The following is an 18,753-nucleotide window of genomic DNA, read 5'->3' as shown; positions in this document are numbered from 1 at the left end:
TTGGGTAATGTTCTCTTATTCAGATGGAAGGGTGTAGAGAGACAGGCCACCAAGTGCAGAGAGAAAGGGGAGTCACAAGACTAACATGACACTGGGAGTTGGAGTTGAATGTGGGTTGTCCTCCCAAGGAGATGTGGTCAACGCACCAACCGGCTGACTGGCCGAGGCTCACTGTCCTCCCAAGGAGATGTGGTCAACGCACCAACCGGCTGACTGGCCGAGGCTCACTGTGTGGGTTGTCCTCCCAAGGAGATGTGGTCAACGCACCAACCGGCTGACTGGCCGAGGCTCACTGTGTGGGTTGTCCTCCCAAGGAGATGTGGTCAACGCACCAACCGGCTGACTGGCCGAGGCTCACTGTGTGGGTTGTCCTCCCAAGGAGATGTGGTCAACGCACCAACCGGCTGACTGGCCGAGGCTCACTGTGTGGGTTGTCCTCCCAAGGAGATGTGGTCAACGCACCAACCGGCTGACTGGCCGAGGCTCACTGTGTGGGTTGTCCTCCCAAGGAGATGTGGTCAACGCACCAACCGGCCGACTGGCCGAGGCTCACTGTGTGGATTGAATCTGGGTTGTCCTCCCAAGGAGATGTGGTCAACGCACCAACCGGCTGACTGGCCGAGGCTCACTGTGTGGATTGAATCTGGGTTGTCCTCCCAAGGAGATGTGGTCAACGCACCAACCGGCTGACTGGCCGAGGCTCACTGTGTGGATTGAATCTGGGTTGTCCTCCCAAGGAGATGTGGTCAACGCACCAACCGGCTGACTGGCCGAGGCTCACTGTGTGGATTGCTTTCTAACCCATTTAGACCAGACGTCAAAAAAAAAAAAAAAAAAGTCTTCTGAAAGAATATATATTCAAAGATTTGTGCCACATTTTCATGATTTTTCAAAAATAGCAGACCTACAAGCTCATAGCGCGCCACTCGGTGGCGCGCTATGAGCTTGTAGATCTGCTATTTTGCAATAGCTAAAGTATAACATAATGCTTAGTTTTTTTTTGTTTTTTGATATTTTCTTTGCGGCTTACGCCTTTTATTGGTTTTTGAAGGGACAGACAGTAGGCTGACAGGAAACGGGAGAGAGATGGGGGAAGACATGCAGTAAAGGCCGTGTCGGGCTCGGGAGTCGAACCCGCGGCACACTGCGACTGGATTACCAGTCGGGTGCCCAGACGGTTACGCCACCGCCTGGGCCAACATAATGCTTAGTTAAAACACCAAAAGGGGTTCCCGTCCAGAATGGGTTAATGTTGTGTATCAAATTCAGTCATAACAGGATTATACAGAACGAGTGCACATCCCCTACTCATTTGTCCATGTAACATTGTTTAATCATTGTGGTACGTCCTCTACCTGATGGACAAAGCTGGCTTTGTAATCATAAATTCAGATGTTATCATGTCAGCTGTGAAAATTATGGATCCTCCTTTGCTGCCATCTACTGGTAGAGAAGTGCTACTATCACATCTCTAGACTCTAACCCACATACAAACATGTCTCAGTAAAGGGGAACTGTTATGCACCTTCGTCTAGGGTGAAGGAACGTAACATAATTAAGGAGGAGACAGGGTTGAAAAGAACTTTCAGTTTATTGTTATAGCTCTTTTTTTTCTTTAGCAGAGACAAGTTTACAGATTTAACCCATTTTGGGTGGGAACCCCTTGCTTTAGCTATTGAAACGACTGACATAGAAACAGCTTTTTCAGAAAACTGTCAGGATGTAGAAGACATTTTTAGAATCTGATCTCAGGTCAGAATGGGTTAATAAGAATAACAATATAACTGAAAGGCTGAAGGCTTAAACTCTGGGATATAAACAAAACAAAATATAGCTAAGGCATGACTTACTGCAGAATGAAACAAATAACTTGGGAATAACAAAACTAAACAAACAGAACGAAAAAGGACTAGAGGGATCGAGTCTCTGCTGCGAAATATGCTGTGGTCCCCCGGTGAAGTCCAAGTTCAACTGAGCTTTTATAGAGCGACAGGAAGATGGCTCAGCCAACAGGAAACAGGGTGTTGTCGGGGAGAGCCAGTAAGGAAAGGAGGGGCAGTAAGGCAGGGTTCCCCAATAGGCGGCCCGCGGGCCATTTGCGGCCCGCAGAGCGCCCCCTTGCGGCCCGCGGAAAAAAAGGGGTCAGGGAGGGGCCCAGATATAAGTGGCATTAAATGGGGGTCAGTAGCCTATGCATGTCAAACTGGGCATCCTTTTCAAATGAAAATGAAAAAAAATGAATTTTCAGGGCAAGACCTCGACCTCACGCGTGCGGACTCGGCCCCCAGCCTGGTACCCTAGTCAAAATATGGCCCTTGAGGAAAATTAATTGGGGAACCCTGCAGTAAGGAAAGGAGGGGCAGGTCCAAGCAGGGACCTGTCACTCACAGCCATGTCTGTATTCATTCACTTGAGTACTGCAGCCAACAGTCTCATATTTGCCAAACTCATTCATAATCAGGGAAGAAAGTAAAACAACTTGTAACACATGCCATATAACACAATATTTCCAACTTAATAATTATTATCCCATTTTAATTATCACCATAAATAATAATTATCCTTAACCCATTTTGACCTGAGATCAGATTCTAAAAATGTCTTTTACATCCTGTCAGTTTTCTGAAAAAGCTATGTTTCTATGTCAGTTGTTCTTCGATTTTTCAAAAATAGCAGACCTACAAGCTCGTAGCGCGCCACTCGGTGGCGTGCTATGAGCTTGTAGATCTGCTATTTTTCAATAGCTAAAGCATAACATAATGCTAACACCAAAAGGGGTTCCCGCCCAAAATGGGTTAAACAAATATAAACAAATAACCAGAGGGACCGTGGTCCGTAACAGGAACTTTCCTGATTCCTGTCAACAGCACTCAGCATGTCAAATGGCTGCATTGTGAGAATGCCAATGACTTAAACTCTCATTTGGTTTCTGTGCAGGAGAAGGCCTCGACGTCAAAGGCTGACCCCCCGACACCTTCGAAGAAGCCCGACAATTTGCGTGGCTGTGACCTACTGCAGGAGGTGTCGGTCACAATCAGGCGGTTCAAGAAGACATCAATACCCAAAGAAAGGTCTGACCGCAAAGAATTTAATGTAAAATGCAAAATGTATTTTTGATCATGTAATTTTTTATTCAGGCACCCAGGTGAATCACGTCCAGTAGACGGAAACTTGAATGAAAGATCAAATTGTAACTTTTTATTATCCAAGACAAATGAATGCTAAACTTAAAAAAAGTTTAGTTTTGTTAATTATTCTGCATTTAAATCCTGTAATTTGCTTACTTATATTTAATATATAAGTTTAATATATATTATTGTCTTGGATTTGACAGAAGTTTAACTTAAACCAATCTGGTTGTTTCTTCATTGTCATCCTATGCCTTCTAGAGTCCAGCGCTGTGCCATGTTGCAGTTCCCAGACTTCCACGAGAAGCTCTTGAACGCGCTGTGTAAGCGTACTGAGGAGGGCCCAGGCACGGAGCATGGCCAGAGCCTCATCCTGGACATTCTGTGCTGGCTGGCTGGAGTCTACTCCAATGGACCCTGCAGGTGGGCCCATGTTAGGACTGTGCCATAAGACTTCAGATCAATATCCTTATTTATTATTTCAAACTTCCTCGATTTCGATCAATGAACGATTATTTAAAAAACAAAACAAAGAAGAAGAAATCGACAGTGATTCTCAACCTCATTCATTTCAAGGACCACCAGTTTGAGAAAAGTATTGGGCCATGGATCCCCATTTTATACCATTCTTTTTTCTTAATCTCTTGGAACCCAATCTACACTGTACAGTCATCACTATTTATTTAACTCTGAGTGTACAAATGGACCAAATGGACCCATACAGACCTGTAAGGGTCCATTTGTGCTGAAGTGGTCCCCGGTGCCGACGTTGAGAACCAGTGGCCTAAGAAGGCACATCATGTCCAGTTGGTGGCAGTATTTAGGCACCACAGACATAAGGAAACGGCTTAGTTTGGACACATGTTGTTTATGAATGAATAACAATATAACTGTCATTAATCCTAGTTCTACATAATGCATGTTTCCCATCTCAGACCATTGAATGGTATTAGGCTTATTTGTATTTTTAATTTGATATAACTCCTTTGCAGTTTGAGAGAAGGGAAGGAGGGCTTGCTGGCCAAAACCCGGAGAAGGCTGTCTGACATTGTACGGGTGTGCTTCTTTGAGGCCGGTCGGAGTATAGCCCACAAATGTGCCCGCTTTCTTGCACTTTGTATTAGGTAAGAACTGTTGACATTTTAAATGACTGTACTTGATGTGTGGACCTTGAATTAGTATTCATATGTTTATCTACTTTCTTTTCTTCTTCTTCCCTTCTTTTAACAAAGCAATGGAAAAGGGGACCCGAGTCAACACGGTTTCAGTATGGGCCTATTGAAGGCTCTGCTCGACAATATGCCCTACTTACCTGCAGCAGCAACAGGTGGTAAGTAGCTGGGAAAGAAACCTTTTATGTCCTTTAAGTAGCTGGGAAAGAAACCTTTTATGTCCTTTAAGTAGCTGGGAAAGAAACCTTTTCTGTCCTTTAAGTAGCTGGGAAAGAAACCTTTTATGTCCTTTAAGTAGCTGGGAAAGAAACCTTTTCTGTCCTTGGCACTCACAAAAGGTTCTATTTCTGTTACCAGTTTTCCAGCCAAAACCTAATCAGCAGCAATTAGAAAGAAAGGGGTACTGGTATTCAACCCTGCTGCACAGATCTCTCATTTACAGCTCTCCATTGTCTCTGCTCCTCAATTTATTCTTCCTTACCTGCACTGTCTCCACCTGTCTTTTCTTTAACCTCCGCTCCCCGTCTTCCCTCAGGGTCAGTGTTTTGGTACTTTGTGCTGCTGAACTACGTTAAGGAGGAGGACCTGGCAGTCTGCAGCACAACGTGTGCATCCCTGCTCACGGCAGTGTCCCGCCAGCTGCAGGACCGCCTCACTCCACTAGAGGCACTGTTGCAGACCAGGTACTGTGTGGAACCCAGAACTTTTTGGATGTAGAGAAAGTTGACGAGGCCTAAACTATATTTGCTTAGTTTAGTTGTGCTGCTTGGGTAGTCATCCTTTATACTGGCTTGTTAGCTTTGCATCAACGTGTTTGTTTGAAATGAGCAAGGCAGACGATTGGAAATCTGTTTAAAATAAATGTTTTCTTGATGTTTGAATAATAGAAAAATCTAGTTTTGTTACTTACAGCTGCAAGACTGTAGGTATGTGCAGGTGTTCACTCATTCCAGTGCAGATATCTAGGGCCAGCAGCTCAGTATTTAATTGTATCTTTATTATCTTGGTTAGGTTCTTGAGCGCTTATTCTTAAGAGTTGAAACTTCTAATCTCTTCTCCTCAAACATGTCTCCTTTACAGGTACGGCCTGTATAGTTCTCCCTTTGACCCCGTGCTGTTTGACCTGGAGGTCAGCGGCTCTTCCTGTAAGAATGCATTCAACAGCAGCATTGGAGTTCAGTCTGACGAGATTGACCTCTCTGACATCCTCTCAGGTATGCACTACACAAGACCACAAATAGTTCAGTCATTTTAAACCTTCCATGCATTTCAGTGCATTTTGATTCACCTGGCTTGTGAATCAAAATGCATGTGACATTCTGGAATGACAATAATTATATTTATTGAAATATGACCAGAGACTTGCCTTTCCTTGACTTGACTTTGACTATACAGATGGTTATGTAGATAACTTAACTTGCCAGCAACATGCACTTTTTACATTAACACATTTTTACAAATGTGACCTGTTTGTGTGTGCAAGCAAACTTATCAAGGTCCAATATGCAAATTGCCACTTGCTCAAATCTGAAAACACTTTGCTTTGGCCAAAACTGGGTAGTGGTGTGTCTGTAGGGAGACTTTAATGACTTCATATCCATGTGTGTGTGTGTGTGCTGCAGGGAACGGAAAGGTGAGCAGCTGTGCAGCAGCTGAAGGCAGCTTCACGGCGCTGACGGGCCTCCTGGAGGTAGAGCCTCTGCATTTCAGCTGCATCTCCACCAGCGATGGTACGCGGGTGGAGCGGGACGATGCCAGCATGTTCACAGGTAAATATCCTGGACATTTCTACACCTCAAAGGGAAAGGAATCTAAAGTTCTCCTCAAAGAGTTACTTAGAAACGTGTGGCATTTCTTTTCCTGAATAGCTGAAAATCTTACATTTTCAGGGCTTAAATATTTAGACCCCCCCCATTAATTAGTCACGGTTCGCTAATTATCATCGACCCCTCTGTCATTTGTTCCTGCAGTGAGCACGTTTGGCGTAACGCCGACGGTGGGCGTGGGTCTGTCGACGGGCACAGTGGGCGAGGCATCGACGGCGCTGAGCTCGGCGGCGCAGGTGGCCCTCCAGTCGCTGTCCCACGCCATGGTGTCGGCCGAGCAGCAACTCCAGGTGCTGCAGGAGAAACAACAGCAGCTGCTCAAACTGCAGCAGCAGGTTAGGGAGCCACCAAGGACCACTGTTGGTTTTGTCGACTAAACTATGACGAAAAATCGTCGACTACCTTTTTTTTTTCACTGACGAAAACTAAACGTATTGACAAATTCGTCAGAAACTAGAAGACTAAAATGTTAGGGAGTAGCGACTGGTGGAGAAGAAATCCAGTTGTACTAAAAGACGACTCCGACAAGACATTTTATATTTGGTTGCGCTCGGGTGTTGTGCTCTGAAAATAGCCGATCTACAAGCTCACTCACAACGCAGTAGATCGGCTATTTTCAGCATGCAACCAAGTGTAAAATCAGGCATTAAGACGCCATCAAGGCCCACCAAAATACATTTTAGTCGACAAACTCAACTGTAGTTGACTTTTAGTCGACTAAAATCTTATATTTAGTCGACTAAACTAGACTAAAGGTAAAACATTTCAGATGACTAAAATATGACTAAAACTAAGAACTTTACACAGACTAGTAGTTTTTAGTGGCCAAAATGTAAACTCTCGTCACAAGGACCATCTGACGGTAGGATGCTGTAGATCAAACTGCTTGGTGTATAGAATCAAGCAATGAATAAATGTGTTATCTATCTCTGTCTTGTAAGCAGAAGGCTAAGTTGGAGGCAAAGCTGCACCAGACCACCTCAGCGGCAGCTGCCGCCGCCTCCGGCGTGGGGCCCATGCTCAACTCTGTGCCTTCCAACCCTGCCTCTGCACCGGGCTTCTTCATTCACCCCTCTGACGTTATCCCCCCTACGCCCAAGACTACGCCTCTCTTCATGACCCCTCCACTCACACCACCCAATGAGGCTGTGTCGGCAGCCTTCAGTGGTGGTATTGGCCAAGCGTGTGACAACATTTTGGCCAACTACTTCCCAGTCGGTCCTGTCAATATGGTCTCTCATAACAAGAACAGCCAGAAAACCAAACCGGTTAGTAGCATAAGATCGAAGCTTGGTTAGTGATGGCTACTAGCATAAGATCGAAGCTTGGTTAGTGATAGCTACTAGCATAAGATCGAAGCTTGGTTAGTGATAGCTACAATCTTATAAGTATACAATCTCTTAAGTATGAAGCGGCGTGGGATGTTTGTGCTTGTACCGAACCATTCAGTGGTGTATTGGTTACCCAATGTATTGGTTACCCACTACATTGGGCGGCGGCACACCCCATTACCCTCGTCAACAACTTTCAACACCAAGGCCAACCCAACCCCCCACCTCTGTCTGATCACCTATAAAACCATTCTACATTAGGTCGAAGGTATTGCATTGCACAGCAGCAAGTACCAATAACTATGAGAGAGCAGTGTACAGCAATTGCAAATGAAGTGGTGGATGGAAATGATGGTGGCGTCTTGCTGTGACATGCTGACTGTTGTATTTGTAAGTTGACTGCTGCTGTTGTGTTGCTTTCAGAACCACATGGGGAGTGGTCTGGCGTTGGCCATATCCCAGGCGTCTCACTTCCTCCAGCCTCCTCCACATCAGTCCATCATCATTGAACGCATGCACTCTGGTAAGTTTATACAACCTTTTCACTGTGAAATTTGGTCGAAACAATACCAACCCTGCAAATGTGTACAAAGTGTTGGGAATATGAAGCTGCACATCGCATAACTGATGGTCACTAATGACTGTTGTTGGTCATGTGGTTGACACACATCTCCCTTCGGTTTCTCCATCTCCTCCACTGTACATCCCAGGAGCGCGTCGCTTTGTGACGCTGGACTTTGGCCGTCCCGTGCTGTTGACGGATGCTTTGATCCCCACCTGCGGGGACCTAGCGTCCCTCTCTATAGACATCTGGACACTGGGAGAGGAGGTAGATGGTCGCAGGCTGGTGGTGGCCACTGACATCAGCACCCACTCCCTCATACTGCACGACCTCCTACCACCGCCCGTCTGCAGATTCATGAAGGTCCGTTTGGCTCTTTTCTGTTGGGTTGCTTGTCATTAGTGACATTTTGTGTTCCCTAGTTGAATGCTCTCTAGGTGATTGGCTGGAAATGAATATAGGCAAGGCTGATGCCTTATTTAAACGTGGTTTACGGAAGCTTGCAAATCTGCTTTTTTATTTTTTTAATACATCCGACTTGAGAGTGAGAAAGACAGGGTGATTTATCCCCCAGTTGGAGATTTAAATCTGTTTTGTATGTGTCTATGGAGTTTTTCTAATCTTTGATGAATATTATAGCTACTGTAAAATGTTAGCAGCTGCTTCATCCTGAAAATATTAACCAATCCGGTGATCTCCAAAGTAATGCAGCTAGTTTGTTGTGTTGTGTGCTACATGACTGTTACAGTATGTGACGTGTGCATTTTATTTTATACATTTTATTTTATTTTGGGGTCTTCATCATAGTGGCTCCTAACCCAGGGGTTCTCAACGTTTTTGGCCGGGGACCCCCGAAAATGCTTTGGCAACGTCTCGGGACCCCCGCCCCGCCCCCTCCCGACCCCCAATATAAATTGCCTGCTACAATAACCTTAAACCATTTTGGGCAGGAACCCCTTTTGGTGTTTTAAGCATTGTTATAATTTAGCTATTTAAAAATAGCAGATCTACAAGCTCATAGCGCGCCACCGAGTGGCGCGCTACGAGCTTGTAGGTCTGCTATTTTTGAAAAATCGTGAAAATATTATTATTATTATTTATTTATTTTTAATAATTTGGCGACCCCCCGAGGGGTCGCGACCCACGGGTTGAGAACCTCTGTCCTAACCCAAGCTCTTGTTTGATTTCAACAACTAAATAGATCACCGTCATTGGACGCTACGGTAGCACAAATGCCCGGGCCAAGATCCCATTGGGCTTCTACTATGGCCACACCTACATCTTGCCATGGGAGAGCGAGCTGAAGTTAATGCACGACCCGCTGCGGGGAGAGAGCGACGCAGCCAGCCAGCCGGACGTGGACCAGCACCTGGCCATGATGGTGGCACTGCAGGAGGACATCCAGTGCAGGTGAGCCAGGACCACTCCCACAGTTAAATCTTACTACCTTGCTTTACAAGTTGGATGAAATGGTGCAAGTAGCCGACCACACAAACCAGTGCCGTCCACATCGTCCAATCACTTTCATAACCCATTTGGTTAATATAATTGGAATTTCGAAGTTATAAATAATAATAATTATAATTGCAAGAGACTCTTGTCTCTGCCTAGACTATAGGAACAGCTCCGACACACACACATGCTCACATGGAGTTGCCCCAACTTGTACTGTATTCACAGTGAGAGACAGTTTATTGTCAAAATCGACTTCTCGTTTATAAACTATCATTTTAAAATGTACTTTCTGGCACACCATGTGATTGCACATAAAGTACTGGAATGTCTGCGCAGCAGCACTCCATTGCGTCAATAAGTAAACTATCGGAGCCGTCTGCTCACAAGGCAAGTCATGGTAGAGGGAAGAGGAGTGCTGATTTTGGTTAATTCGGTCGTACCACAAGTTATTTGCACAAGCACAATTCCATTTTGAGATCACGTAGATGATATTTCAGGCACTTATGTGACCAAAACTGTCGCAATTTCAAGCCCTTTAGAATCCATAGAAAGTGCAGTGATGTTCAAGGCTCACGTTGTACTTTCTTACATGTTGTGTACAGGTACATAAGAGTAAAACTTATTTTGGCTTCCTTCAGACAATGCAGCAGCATACATCATAACAGAGTAATGATAAATAAAAAAACATTTAAAGAAAGGCCGAGTGCAAAAAGAGGGCAAGGAGAGAATAAAATGGATTCAAGAGCATCATGCGTCTCTTCTTCTTCTCCGCTTCCCATCCAGGTATAACTTGGCGTGCCACCGGCTGGAGACGCTGCTGCAGAACATCGACCTGCCGCCACTTAACAGCGCCAACAACGCCCAGTACTTCCTGCGCAAGCCCGACAAGGCCGTGGAGGAGGACCAGCGCGTCTTCTCCGCCTACCAGGACTGCATCCAGCTGCAGCTCCAGCTCAACCTGGCCCACCACGCGGTCCAGAGGCTACGCGTGTCCCTGGGCGCCGGGCGCAAAACGCTCCCAGAGGCCGGGGCCTCGGCCGCGGACGCACAGGAGCTGATTCTGAACTCTTCCACCGAGCAGCTGAGGACCATCGTCCGCTACCTGCTGGACACGCTGCTCAGCCTGCTGCACTCCAACAACGGTGAGGAGAATGGTGGGTGGTTCAGGCAGGGTGATGGGGCTGGGTGGAGAATGGTGGGTGGTTCAGGCAGGGTGATGGGGCTGGGTGGAGAATGGTGGGTGGTTCAGGCAGGGTGATGGGGCTGGGTGGAGAATGGTGGGTGGTTCAGGCAGGGTGATGGGGCTGGGTGGAGAATGGTGGGTGGTTCAGGCAGGGTGATGGGGCTGGGTGGGGAATGGTGTGTGGTTCAGGCAAGGTGATGGGGCTGGGTGGAGAATGGTGGGTGGTTCAGGCAGGGTGATGGGGCTGGGTGGAGAATGGTGGGTGGTTCAGGCAGGGTGATGGGGCTGGGTGGAGAATGGTGGGTGGTTCAGGCAGGGTGATGGGGCTGGGTGGAGACTGGTGGGTGGTTCAGGCAGGGTGATGGGGCTGGGTGGAGAAGGGTGGGTGGTTCAGGCAGGGTGATGGGGCTGGGTGGAGAAGGGTGGGTGGTTCAGGCAGGGTGATGGGGCTGGGTGGAGAATGGTGGGTGGTTCAGGCAGGGTGATGGGGCTGGGTGGAGAAGGGTGGGTGGTTCAGGCAGGGTGATGGGGCTGGGTGGAGAAGGGTGGGTGGTTCAGGCAGGGTGATGGGGCTGGGTGGAGAAGGGTGGGTGGTTCAGGCAGGGTGATGGGGCTGGGTGGAGAATGGTGGGTGGTTCAGGCAGGGTGATGGGGCTGGGTGGAGAATGGTGGGTGGTTCAGGCAGGGTGATGGGGCTGGGTGGAGAAGGGTGGGTGGTTCAGGCAGGGTGATGGGGCTGGGTGGAGAAGGGTGGGTGGTTCAGGCAGGGTGATGGGGCTGGGTGGAGAAGGGTGGGTGGTTCAGGCAGGGTGATGGGGCTGGGTGGAGAATGGTGGGTGGTTCAGGCAGGGTGATGGGGCTGGGTGGAGAATGGTGGGTGGTTCAGGCAGGGTGATGGGGCTGGGTGGGGAATGGTGGGTGGTTCAGGCAGGGTGATGGGGCTGGGTGGAGAAGGGTGGGTGGTTCAGGCAGGGTGATGGGGCTGGGTGGAGAATGGTGGGTGGTTCAGGTGCGGGGGGGGGGGTCGCTGTGTGGAGAGTGGTGGGTGGTTCAGGTGGGGGGGGGGGGAGGGGGGGTGCTGTGTGGGTAATGGTGGGTGGTTCAGGTGGGTGGGGGTGGTGGGGCTGTGATGTCATTTGAGTGGTGGAAAGTAACTAAGTACATTTACTTACTGTAAAAATACCAACCCTTTGTGTAAAGCATTGGGAATATGAAGCTTCACATCGCATAACTGATGGTCACCAATGACTGTTGTTGGTTGTCTTGAGTACAATTTTGAGGTATAACAGGGATCCATGTTGTCATCAGAAGCCGCTGATGTTATGTTGATGACGTACATGGTCATATGCACATGGTCATGTGCACATGGGCAAAGAGGCACAGAGATTCAGTACATCCTCCGCAGACAGATATTTGTGGGGGGGGGGGGTTTCTTCGGTTAACGTAAACCGTTAGTCCAAGGCACTGTACAAGCCGTCATCTGGTGGACACGGTGTCTTGCGCATGCCAAGTTTAAGGTCAATTGGTCGGACGGCGCCCAAATTATGACACGGACACACACACACACACACACACACACACACACAGATATGGAAGTATATTTTGCAGCCACACTTAACCATGCAGTTGAATAAAAGTACCTTTCTCAAAGTTGTCCAAGGTTAGCTGGGGAACTCTTGGGAGCTGTAGAAATACTAAACAATGTTCTCCTTAACAGTCGTCTGATCTAACAGTGCACTGTTGTGCAGATTCATTAGTCTGCTTTCATAAAAGGGAATAATGCATCATCTCTCTAGTGGCAAGCTCTCGCCATTTCTTTCATAGTCCTGTGTGCCTCTATCCAAAGAAAAAAAAGTTTTAAAAAGCAAAATGTCTATAGTAGCCTCATTATTTCTCTAAGCTTGTGCTAGGCTCTCCCTGAAGAGGCAGCAAGTGGAGAAAGATAAGCAACAATAAAAGAAAAGACTCATGAATGTGTAAAACCTTGTTGGGTCATTATTTCCTATTTAGGGGTTCGAGGAGACCCCATTATGCTTGCATGATGCAAAAAAAGCCTCAGGGAGCAGTGAAGTGTCTTTCTCAGTCGAATGGAGTCGAATCTGGGACCTTCGGTTTCCCAGGTGTGGGCTCACAAACTATTCAGCTATGGCCATAGTATCTCTTTGAGTGCCTTTCTAATCATTAGAATGATAAAACCAAATCCTTTTGCTCACGACTTCTTCGAGCATTTTGCTCTTGCCAAATACTCATTCAGTCACTTAACACCTATTCTGTCTCTGTCTTTCTCCCTTCCTCTGTTTCCCCCTGTATCTCTCGTTTCTCTCTCTGTCTGTCCTCCCTCGGTCTCTCTCTACTCTCTGCCTTTCTCCCTTCCTCTGTTTCCCCCTGTATCTCTCGTTTCTCTCTCTCTGTCTGTCCTCCCTCGGTCTCTCTCTACTCCTTCCTCTGTTTCCCCCTGTATCTCTCGTTTCTCTCTCTCTGTCTGTCCTCCCTCGGTCTCTCTCTACTCTCTCCCTTTCCCTCCCTCTCTGTCTTTCTCTCCGTTCTTCTTCTAGGCCACGCGGTACCCTCGGTACTCCAGAGCACCTTCCACGCTCAGGCCTGTGAGGAGCTCTTCAAGCACCTGTGCATCAGCGGCACGCCCAAAATCCGTCTCCATGCGGGCCTGCTGCTGGTGCAGCTGTGTGGCGGCGAGCGCTGGTGGGGCCAGTTCCTCTCCAATGTCCTGCAGGAGCTGTACAACTCTGAGCAGCTGCTCATCTTTCCCCAGGACAGGCAAGAGAGAGGCTTCACTATTCCATTTCATAACGTCGTATTCAAATCTGTTAATTAAAATGAGTTGTTGTGACTTGACAGTAGAAAGTGTTAAGAGAGTGATCACTGTCCTTGTTGGTGCCATGTAGATCACATAACACGTTAAACGGAAACGTTGTTGTTGTTGTAACCTTTTTTTCTGCAAAAAATACACAGAAGACCCATGTTGTGATGCCAAACGTGTCGATTTACCACATCATTCATGCATTCCATATCTTTTGAAATATGTAATGAAATTGAACATGGTGCAATTCAGTTCTGTGTATGTCCTGTGCCTGACAAATAGCTTTCATGGCTAATGGTCAGTTACTTGCGTATTTGTAATCCCATTATGGCTATGGCTCCACCAGGGTGTTCATGCTCCTGTCCTGCATCGGCCAAAGATCCCTCAGCAACAGTGGTGTGTTAGAGGGCCTGCTCAACCTCCTGGACAACCTGCTGTGTCCCTTACAGCAGCCACAGGCTGCCTCCCAGCGGAGGAGTGAAGGTAATGAAACACCTGACGCACCATTCCACACAACTAGCTGGCAGCAACTCAGTATGCAGTATGGATCCCGACAGTCGGGGTCACGGACACATTTCTATGGGTCCCTTTCTTTTTTTGTTTGCTAGATTTAGTTTTTAATTATTTCAAAACATTTTCAAAAAACATTCCCAAAAAGCTCACAATACGGCACGAAGCGTCGCGTTGTCAGCTTGTAGGTGTGCTATTTTCACTAGTTTGGGTCTTAGAGTATATATGAATAGAGACGGCACCAGAGTTCTCCTCCCATCCACTAGCATTAAGTTGCTCAAAAGCGCATGAGGCGATTTCACTCCTCCATCCGGGTAGGAACAGAGTGCATTCTGGGATGGATTTGCCCCAATAACATGAACGTGCTGCCGTTGACTATCATTGCGCGCGTTCACGTATGAAACAGCGTTCACGTGTCATGGGCCCAATAACATGAACGTGCTGCCGTTGACTATCATTGCGCGCGTTCACGTATGAAACAGCGTTCACGTGTCATGGGCCCAATAACATGAACGTGCTGCCGTTGACTATCATTGCGCGCGTTCACGTATGAAACAGCGTTCACGTGTCATGGGCCCAATAACATGAACGTGCGCAATGATAGTCAACGGACCAGCGCTGCAATGACAAATCCGGCCACTATGTCCATTTCGCCTCAGGGTTTCCTCCGGGTGCCGTCTCTATTCATATATACTCTAAGGTTTGGGTCCTGGGGAGACCTGAGGAAGCACTGCTATACAAGCACGCCCGGTCAAACATCACTGTACTGAAGTTGAGCCAAGTTCAACTTCTGCTGCCACACCTTGAACACATACAGTACATGCTCTCAAAGGCCTCTGAGGTGAGACAAAGACGAGTTTATGTACAAGTACATGACAATTAACCCATTTTGACCTGAGATCAGATTCTAAAAATTTCTTCTACATCCTGACAGTTTTCTGAAAAAGCTACGTTTCTATGTCAGTCGTTCTTCGATTACGGAACGGTATTCAGCTTTGATTTAAAAGAACCAGCTGTGGCAGACTTGCAGTTTTCTCAGAGTTTGTTCCAGAGTTTGTTCCAGATATATATGTGGTGCGTAAAACGGGTCACTTCTTCCCCATGCTGTCCATGATTTCACCAAGAGGTGAGGTACTGAGCTGTTGCCTTTACTTAGAGCTGTCTACTTAGATTTGTTATGAGTATAACCCAAGGCACTGCTTTGAGGAGGTAGATCTCAGAACGGTGGAAATGCCAAGCTGACAAGTATTAAGGGCCTTTAAGACGGGGAGCGAGGAACGCACACGTTGTTGCCTGGATCAACGACAGGTCTGCTCAAGAGGGGCACGACAACACAAGCGTAAACAAAAAGCTAAACCGAATCCAGGTCTGGTAAGTTCGCGGGCGTGTGCAAGAAACGAGCACGCGCCACAACAAATTCACGGGACCGCGCTCGCGTAAATACGCTTGCATTGTCGCACCGCGACTTCTCAGAGCGAAAAGGAACTATAGGCGCATTTTATGGCTCCCTGTTTGAAAGGCCCTTTACTAAGATGTAGTGGCTCCCCCTCCATTTCTGTTTGTTAGGCCCTTTACTAAGATGTAGTGGCTCCCCCTCCATTTCTTGAACATGCATGTGGTCACTCAGTACTCATGTGTGTAATGTACGGAGGTAGATCAAAGCCAATGCTATGTCTTCGGTACCGGTGTGTTCCTGTCTGCCGGTTCTATCCTCAATCGCTGGCACATGTTCTGTCCGGTACCGGTGTGTTCCGGTCTGCCGGTTCTATCCTCAATCGCTGGCACATGTTCTGTCCGGTACCGGTGTGTTCCGGTCTGCCGGTTCTATCCTCAATCGCTGGCACATGTTCTGTCCGGTACCGGTGTGTTCCGGTCTGCCGGTTCTATCCTCAATCGCTGGCACATGTTCTGTCCGAACGCATACGGGTGTGATGATCTTGTGCAATGTGTTTGGCAAGAAGAGGCCCACTCTGATTATGGTGGAAGTCATGATTGGTATTGACGATGCTGTCTGGGATCAACATTATTTTACTGGACTACTTGATATCATTCACACCCACATTACTGATAGACTAGAATTATTAGGTATAGGGAAAGTAATGCATTGTTGGCAGTGATTGGTTTTGCAGTTGTAAACATAAATCCTTTGTTTTTCTCAGAAAAAAAAGAAAAAAAAAAGATGTAGTGGCTCAACGGCTAGAAAATACATGCTGTTAGAATGCAAAATATAACACTAGAGTAGATGAAAATCATTGAATTGTGCAATGTGGATGCATGTTTTCATTCAGGCACTGCAAGTTAAATGATAGAGATGAAATACTTAACAAAATAGAAAGAGCTTTTAACAGTCGTTGGTGAAAGCAGTTTCCCCACATATGCTGACGTACTGTAATTGTAACCCGTGTGCTGAACCATGATATCTGAAATGCTGTTAAAATTACCTTGATGTTTTCCAGGTGTGCTGGACATTCCCATGATCAGCTGGGTGGTGATGCTGGTGTCTAGACTGCTGGACTATGTGGCCAGTGTAGAGGACGAGGCTGCGGGCGCTAAAAAGCACCTTGGAGGGAAGGACAGGGACTGCAGGACCTTCACAGGTACTTGAACTGTCTGCAATCCACCACATAGTCACAATGTGCATATTAATGAATACTTTCCTTGTTGTCATTTCTTTATTGGCTTTCAAGGAAATTAATTGTGCGTGTCTGTCATCCTTCCCCAGACTCGTAACCCATATGCCAGTCTGATTCTTTATTTGTATCCCTAGATAATTCACCACTGTAACATCTTGTCTGGTGTCTAGACAACATTATTACCAACATGAAGTCAGGGATATAAAGTCAATTAGTTGAACTCAAAGATTGCTTTTTTTCTGATAATCTTATTGGTGGAACAAATATTTTGTATGCAAGAAGGGGTTGGGCACAAATATGTCCATATGACTATTGAATATGTGCATTTTCTCGATCTATGTAACCTGGGAATTACTGCCTTACTGTCAGTTGTGTGCAAGTGCACCTCAAAAGTGAAAACTATTGAGCTAACTCCTCTGCCCTCTTCATCTGTCTCACCATGATTAAATGCAGGGAACCAGTGGAGTTTTATTAACAACAGTCTGCAGTCTCAGAACTCCAGCAGATCAACCAAAGGCAACAGTAGCTTGGACAGACTCTATTCTCGCAAGATCCGCAACAAGCTAGTCCACCACAAGCAGGTAAATGTGTCTCATCCCAACACTATTAGAAAAGCTTTGTACTGATCAACGACTTTGTTGTTGAGTACGTAAAACAAAATACTAATAAGCGTGATTAAAGCATTTTTTCTTTTTTAAAGAGAGGGAGAGAGAAATGTTTTTCACATGTACTGGAATCTCCAGTCTCAGACCCCGTGTCAAATGGGAATCATTTCTGGCACAATCTTTAACCCATTTAGGCCTGACCTCAAAATTAAAACAAATTCTTCTAAATCTTCTAAAATCCAGTTTTCTGAAATAAATATTTTCACGATTTTCCAAAAATTGCAGACCTACAAGCTCGTAGCGTGCCACTCGGTGGCGCGCTATGAGCTTGTAGATAGCTAAATTAAGCTAAGCTCAATAGCTAAATTATAACATAATGTTTAAAACACCAAAAGGGGTTCCCGCCCAAAATGGGTTAAATTGAAAAATCGAAAATGTAATCTAATATTTGTAGTTCTCATATATTTGAGTTCAAATGGTGGTGAAATTGGGTTGTGTTGTGTTGGATTGTGTATTTATCATGCCCTTTTCATTGTAGCAGTTAAATCTATTGAAAGCAAAACAGAAAGCTTTGGTGGAGCAGATAGAGAAGGAAAAGATCCAGAGCAACAAAGGTTCCTCCTATAAACTCCTGGTGGAGCAGGCCAAGCTCAAACAGGCCACATCGAAGGTGAGCAGCCACACAAGCCCCTCAACACTACCCTCATTTAATGAAAGACTTTATTTAGCTTTCATAAGTTCGCCTTCCTTAAAACAGCTGAACGTGTGATGCTGGAGCTTTCTGAACATGGGTTAAATGTTTGTTCAACTTTGTAATGCGCTGTCTTCGTGTCCTCGTGCCTCCCTCTCGCACAGTGTTTATTTCGTCGACTAAAACAATGACGAAAAATGTTTGTCGACTACCTTTTTTCATTGACAAACTAAATAAAAACTAAATGGAAAAGAAGCTATGATGACTTAGACTCAAACTAAGACTAAATATATTGACAATTTCGTCAACAGAGGAAAACTAGACTAAAATGTTAGGGAGGGACTAGCCTCAGAAACTGCAGGTGACGGGTGTCGCTCTGCTGCGTTCTATTGGGAAGGGGAGGAGAGCAGGGGGAAGGGGAGGCGGGCTCAGAGGTTGATGAACCAATTGGATGTTGGCGTCTGTTTCCAGTGCTAGTTTGTTCCGTCCCTCTATGCCCAGAAAAGCATAGGGCTCTTTCAGAATGGGGAGGGACTAGTGGAGAAGAGATCCAGTAGAACCAAGTCATTTTATGGTTGGTTGTGCTCGGGTGTTGCACTTTGAAAATCGCAGATCAAGATACAAGCTCACAACGTGCCGCGCTGCGACGCATTGTGAGCTTGTAGATCGGCTATTTTCTGCATGCAGTGTCAAATCGGGCATTAAGATGCCATCAAGGCCCACCAAAATACATCGTTGTCGACTAAAATCCTATGATATTCAGAGTATTTCAGATAACTAAAATATGACTAAAACTAAATTATTGTATTCAAAACTAAATCAAAATCTTTGTCAAAATC

The 18,753-nt window shown here is 46.4% G+C and overlaps 1 protein-coding gene across 15 annotated transcripts in view; it reads left to right on the top strand.

Moving 5' to 3' along the window:
* Window positions 1-18,753, top strand: part of birc6 (baculoviral IAP repeat containing 6) — a 154,405-nt gene that overhangs the window by 24,850 nt on the left and 110,802 nt on the right. For 4 of the 15 annotated variants that reach the window (XM_079512380.1, XM_079512389.1, XM_079512386.1 and 1 more), the window contains exons 17-34: window positions 2,938-3,071; window positions 3,390-3,551; window positions 4,121-4,252; window positions 4,361-4,458; window positions 4,836-4,983; window positions 5,381-5,514; window positions 5,923-6,069; window positions 6,271-6,461; window positions 7,071-7,394; window positions 7,881-7,980; window positions 8,168-8,382; window positions 9,221-9,429; window positions 10,258-10,616; window positions 13,213-13,432; window positions 13,822-13,958; window positions 16,442-16,582; window positions 17,072-17,199; window positions 17,762-17,893. In XM_079512380.1, coding sequence (XP_079368506.1) covers window positions 2,938-3,071; window positions 3,390-3,551; window positions 4,121-4,252; window positions 4,361-4,458; window positions 4,836-4,983; window positions 5,381-5,514; window positions 5,923-6,069; window positions 6,271-6,461; window positions 7,071-7,394; window positions 7,881-7,980; window positions 8,168-8,382; window positions 9,221-9,429; window positions 10,258-10,616; window positions 13,213-13,432; window positions 13,822-13,958; window positions 16,442-16,582; window positions 17,072-17,199; window positions 17,762-17,893 — 3,111 coding nt within the window. Of the gene's footprint in view, window positions 1-2,937; window positions 3,072-3,389; window positions 3,552-4,120; window positions 4,253-4,360; window positions 4,459-4,835; window positions 4,984-5,380; window positions 5,515-5,922; window positions 6,070-6,270; window positions 6,462-7,067; window positions 7,395-7,880; window positions 7,981-8,167; window positions 8,383-9,220; window positions 9,430-10,257; window positions 10,629-13,212; window positions 13,433-13,821; window positions 13,959-16,441; window positions 16,583-17,071; window positions 17,200-17,761; window positions 17,894-18,753 lie in introns of all 15 variants that reach the window. The other 11 variants (XM_079512387.1, XM_079512377.1, XM_079512376.1 and 8 more) reach the window with 6 other exon arrangements.

The sequence above is a fragment of the Electrona antarctica genome, assembly GCF_951216825.1.
Source record: "Electrona antarctica genome assembly, chromosome: 10".
NCBI classification, from domain to species: Eukaryota; Metazoa; Chordata; class Actinopteri; order Myctophiformes; family Myctophidae; genus Electrona; species Electrona antarctica.
The sequence above is the reverse complement of the archived record's forward strand: the minus strand, read 5'-3'. Positions and strand labels throughout refer to the sequence as shown.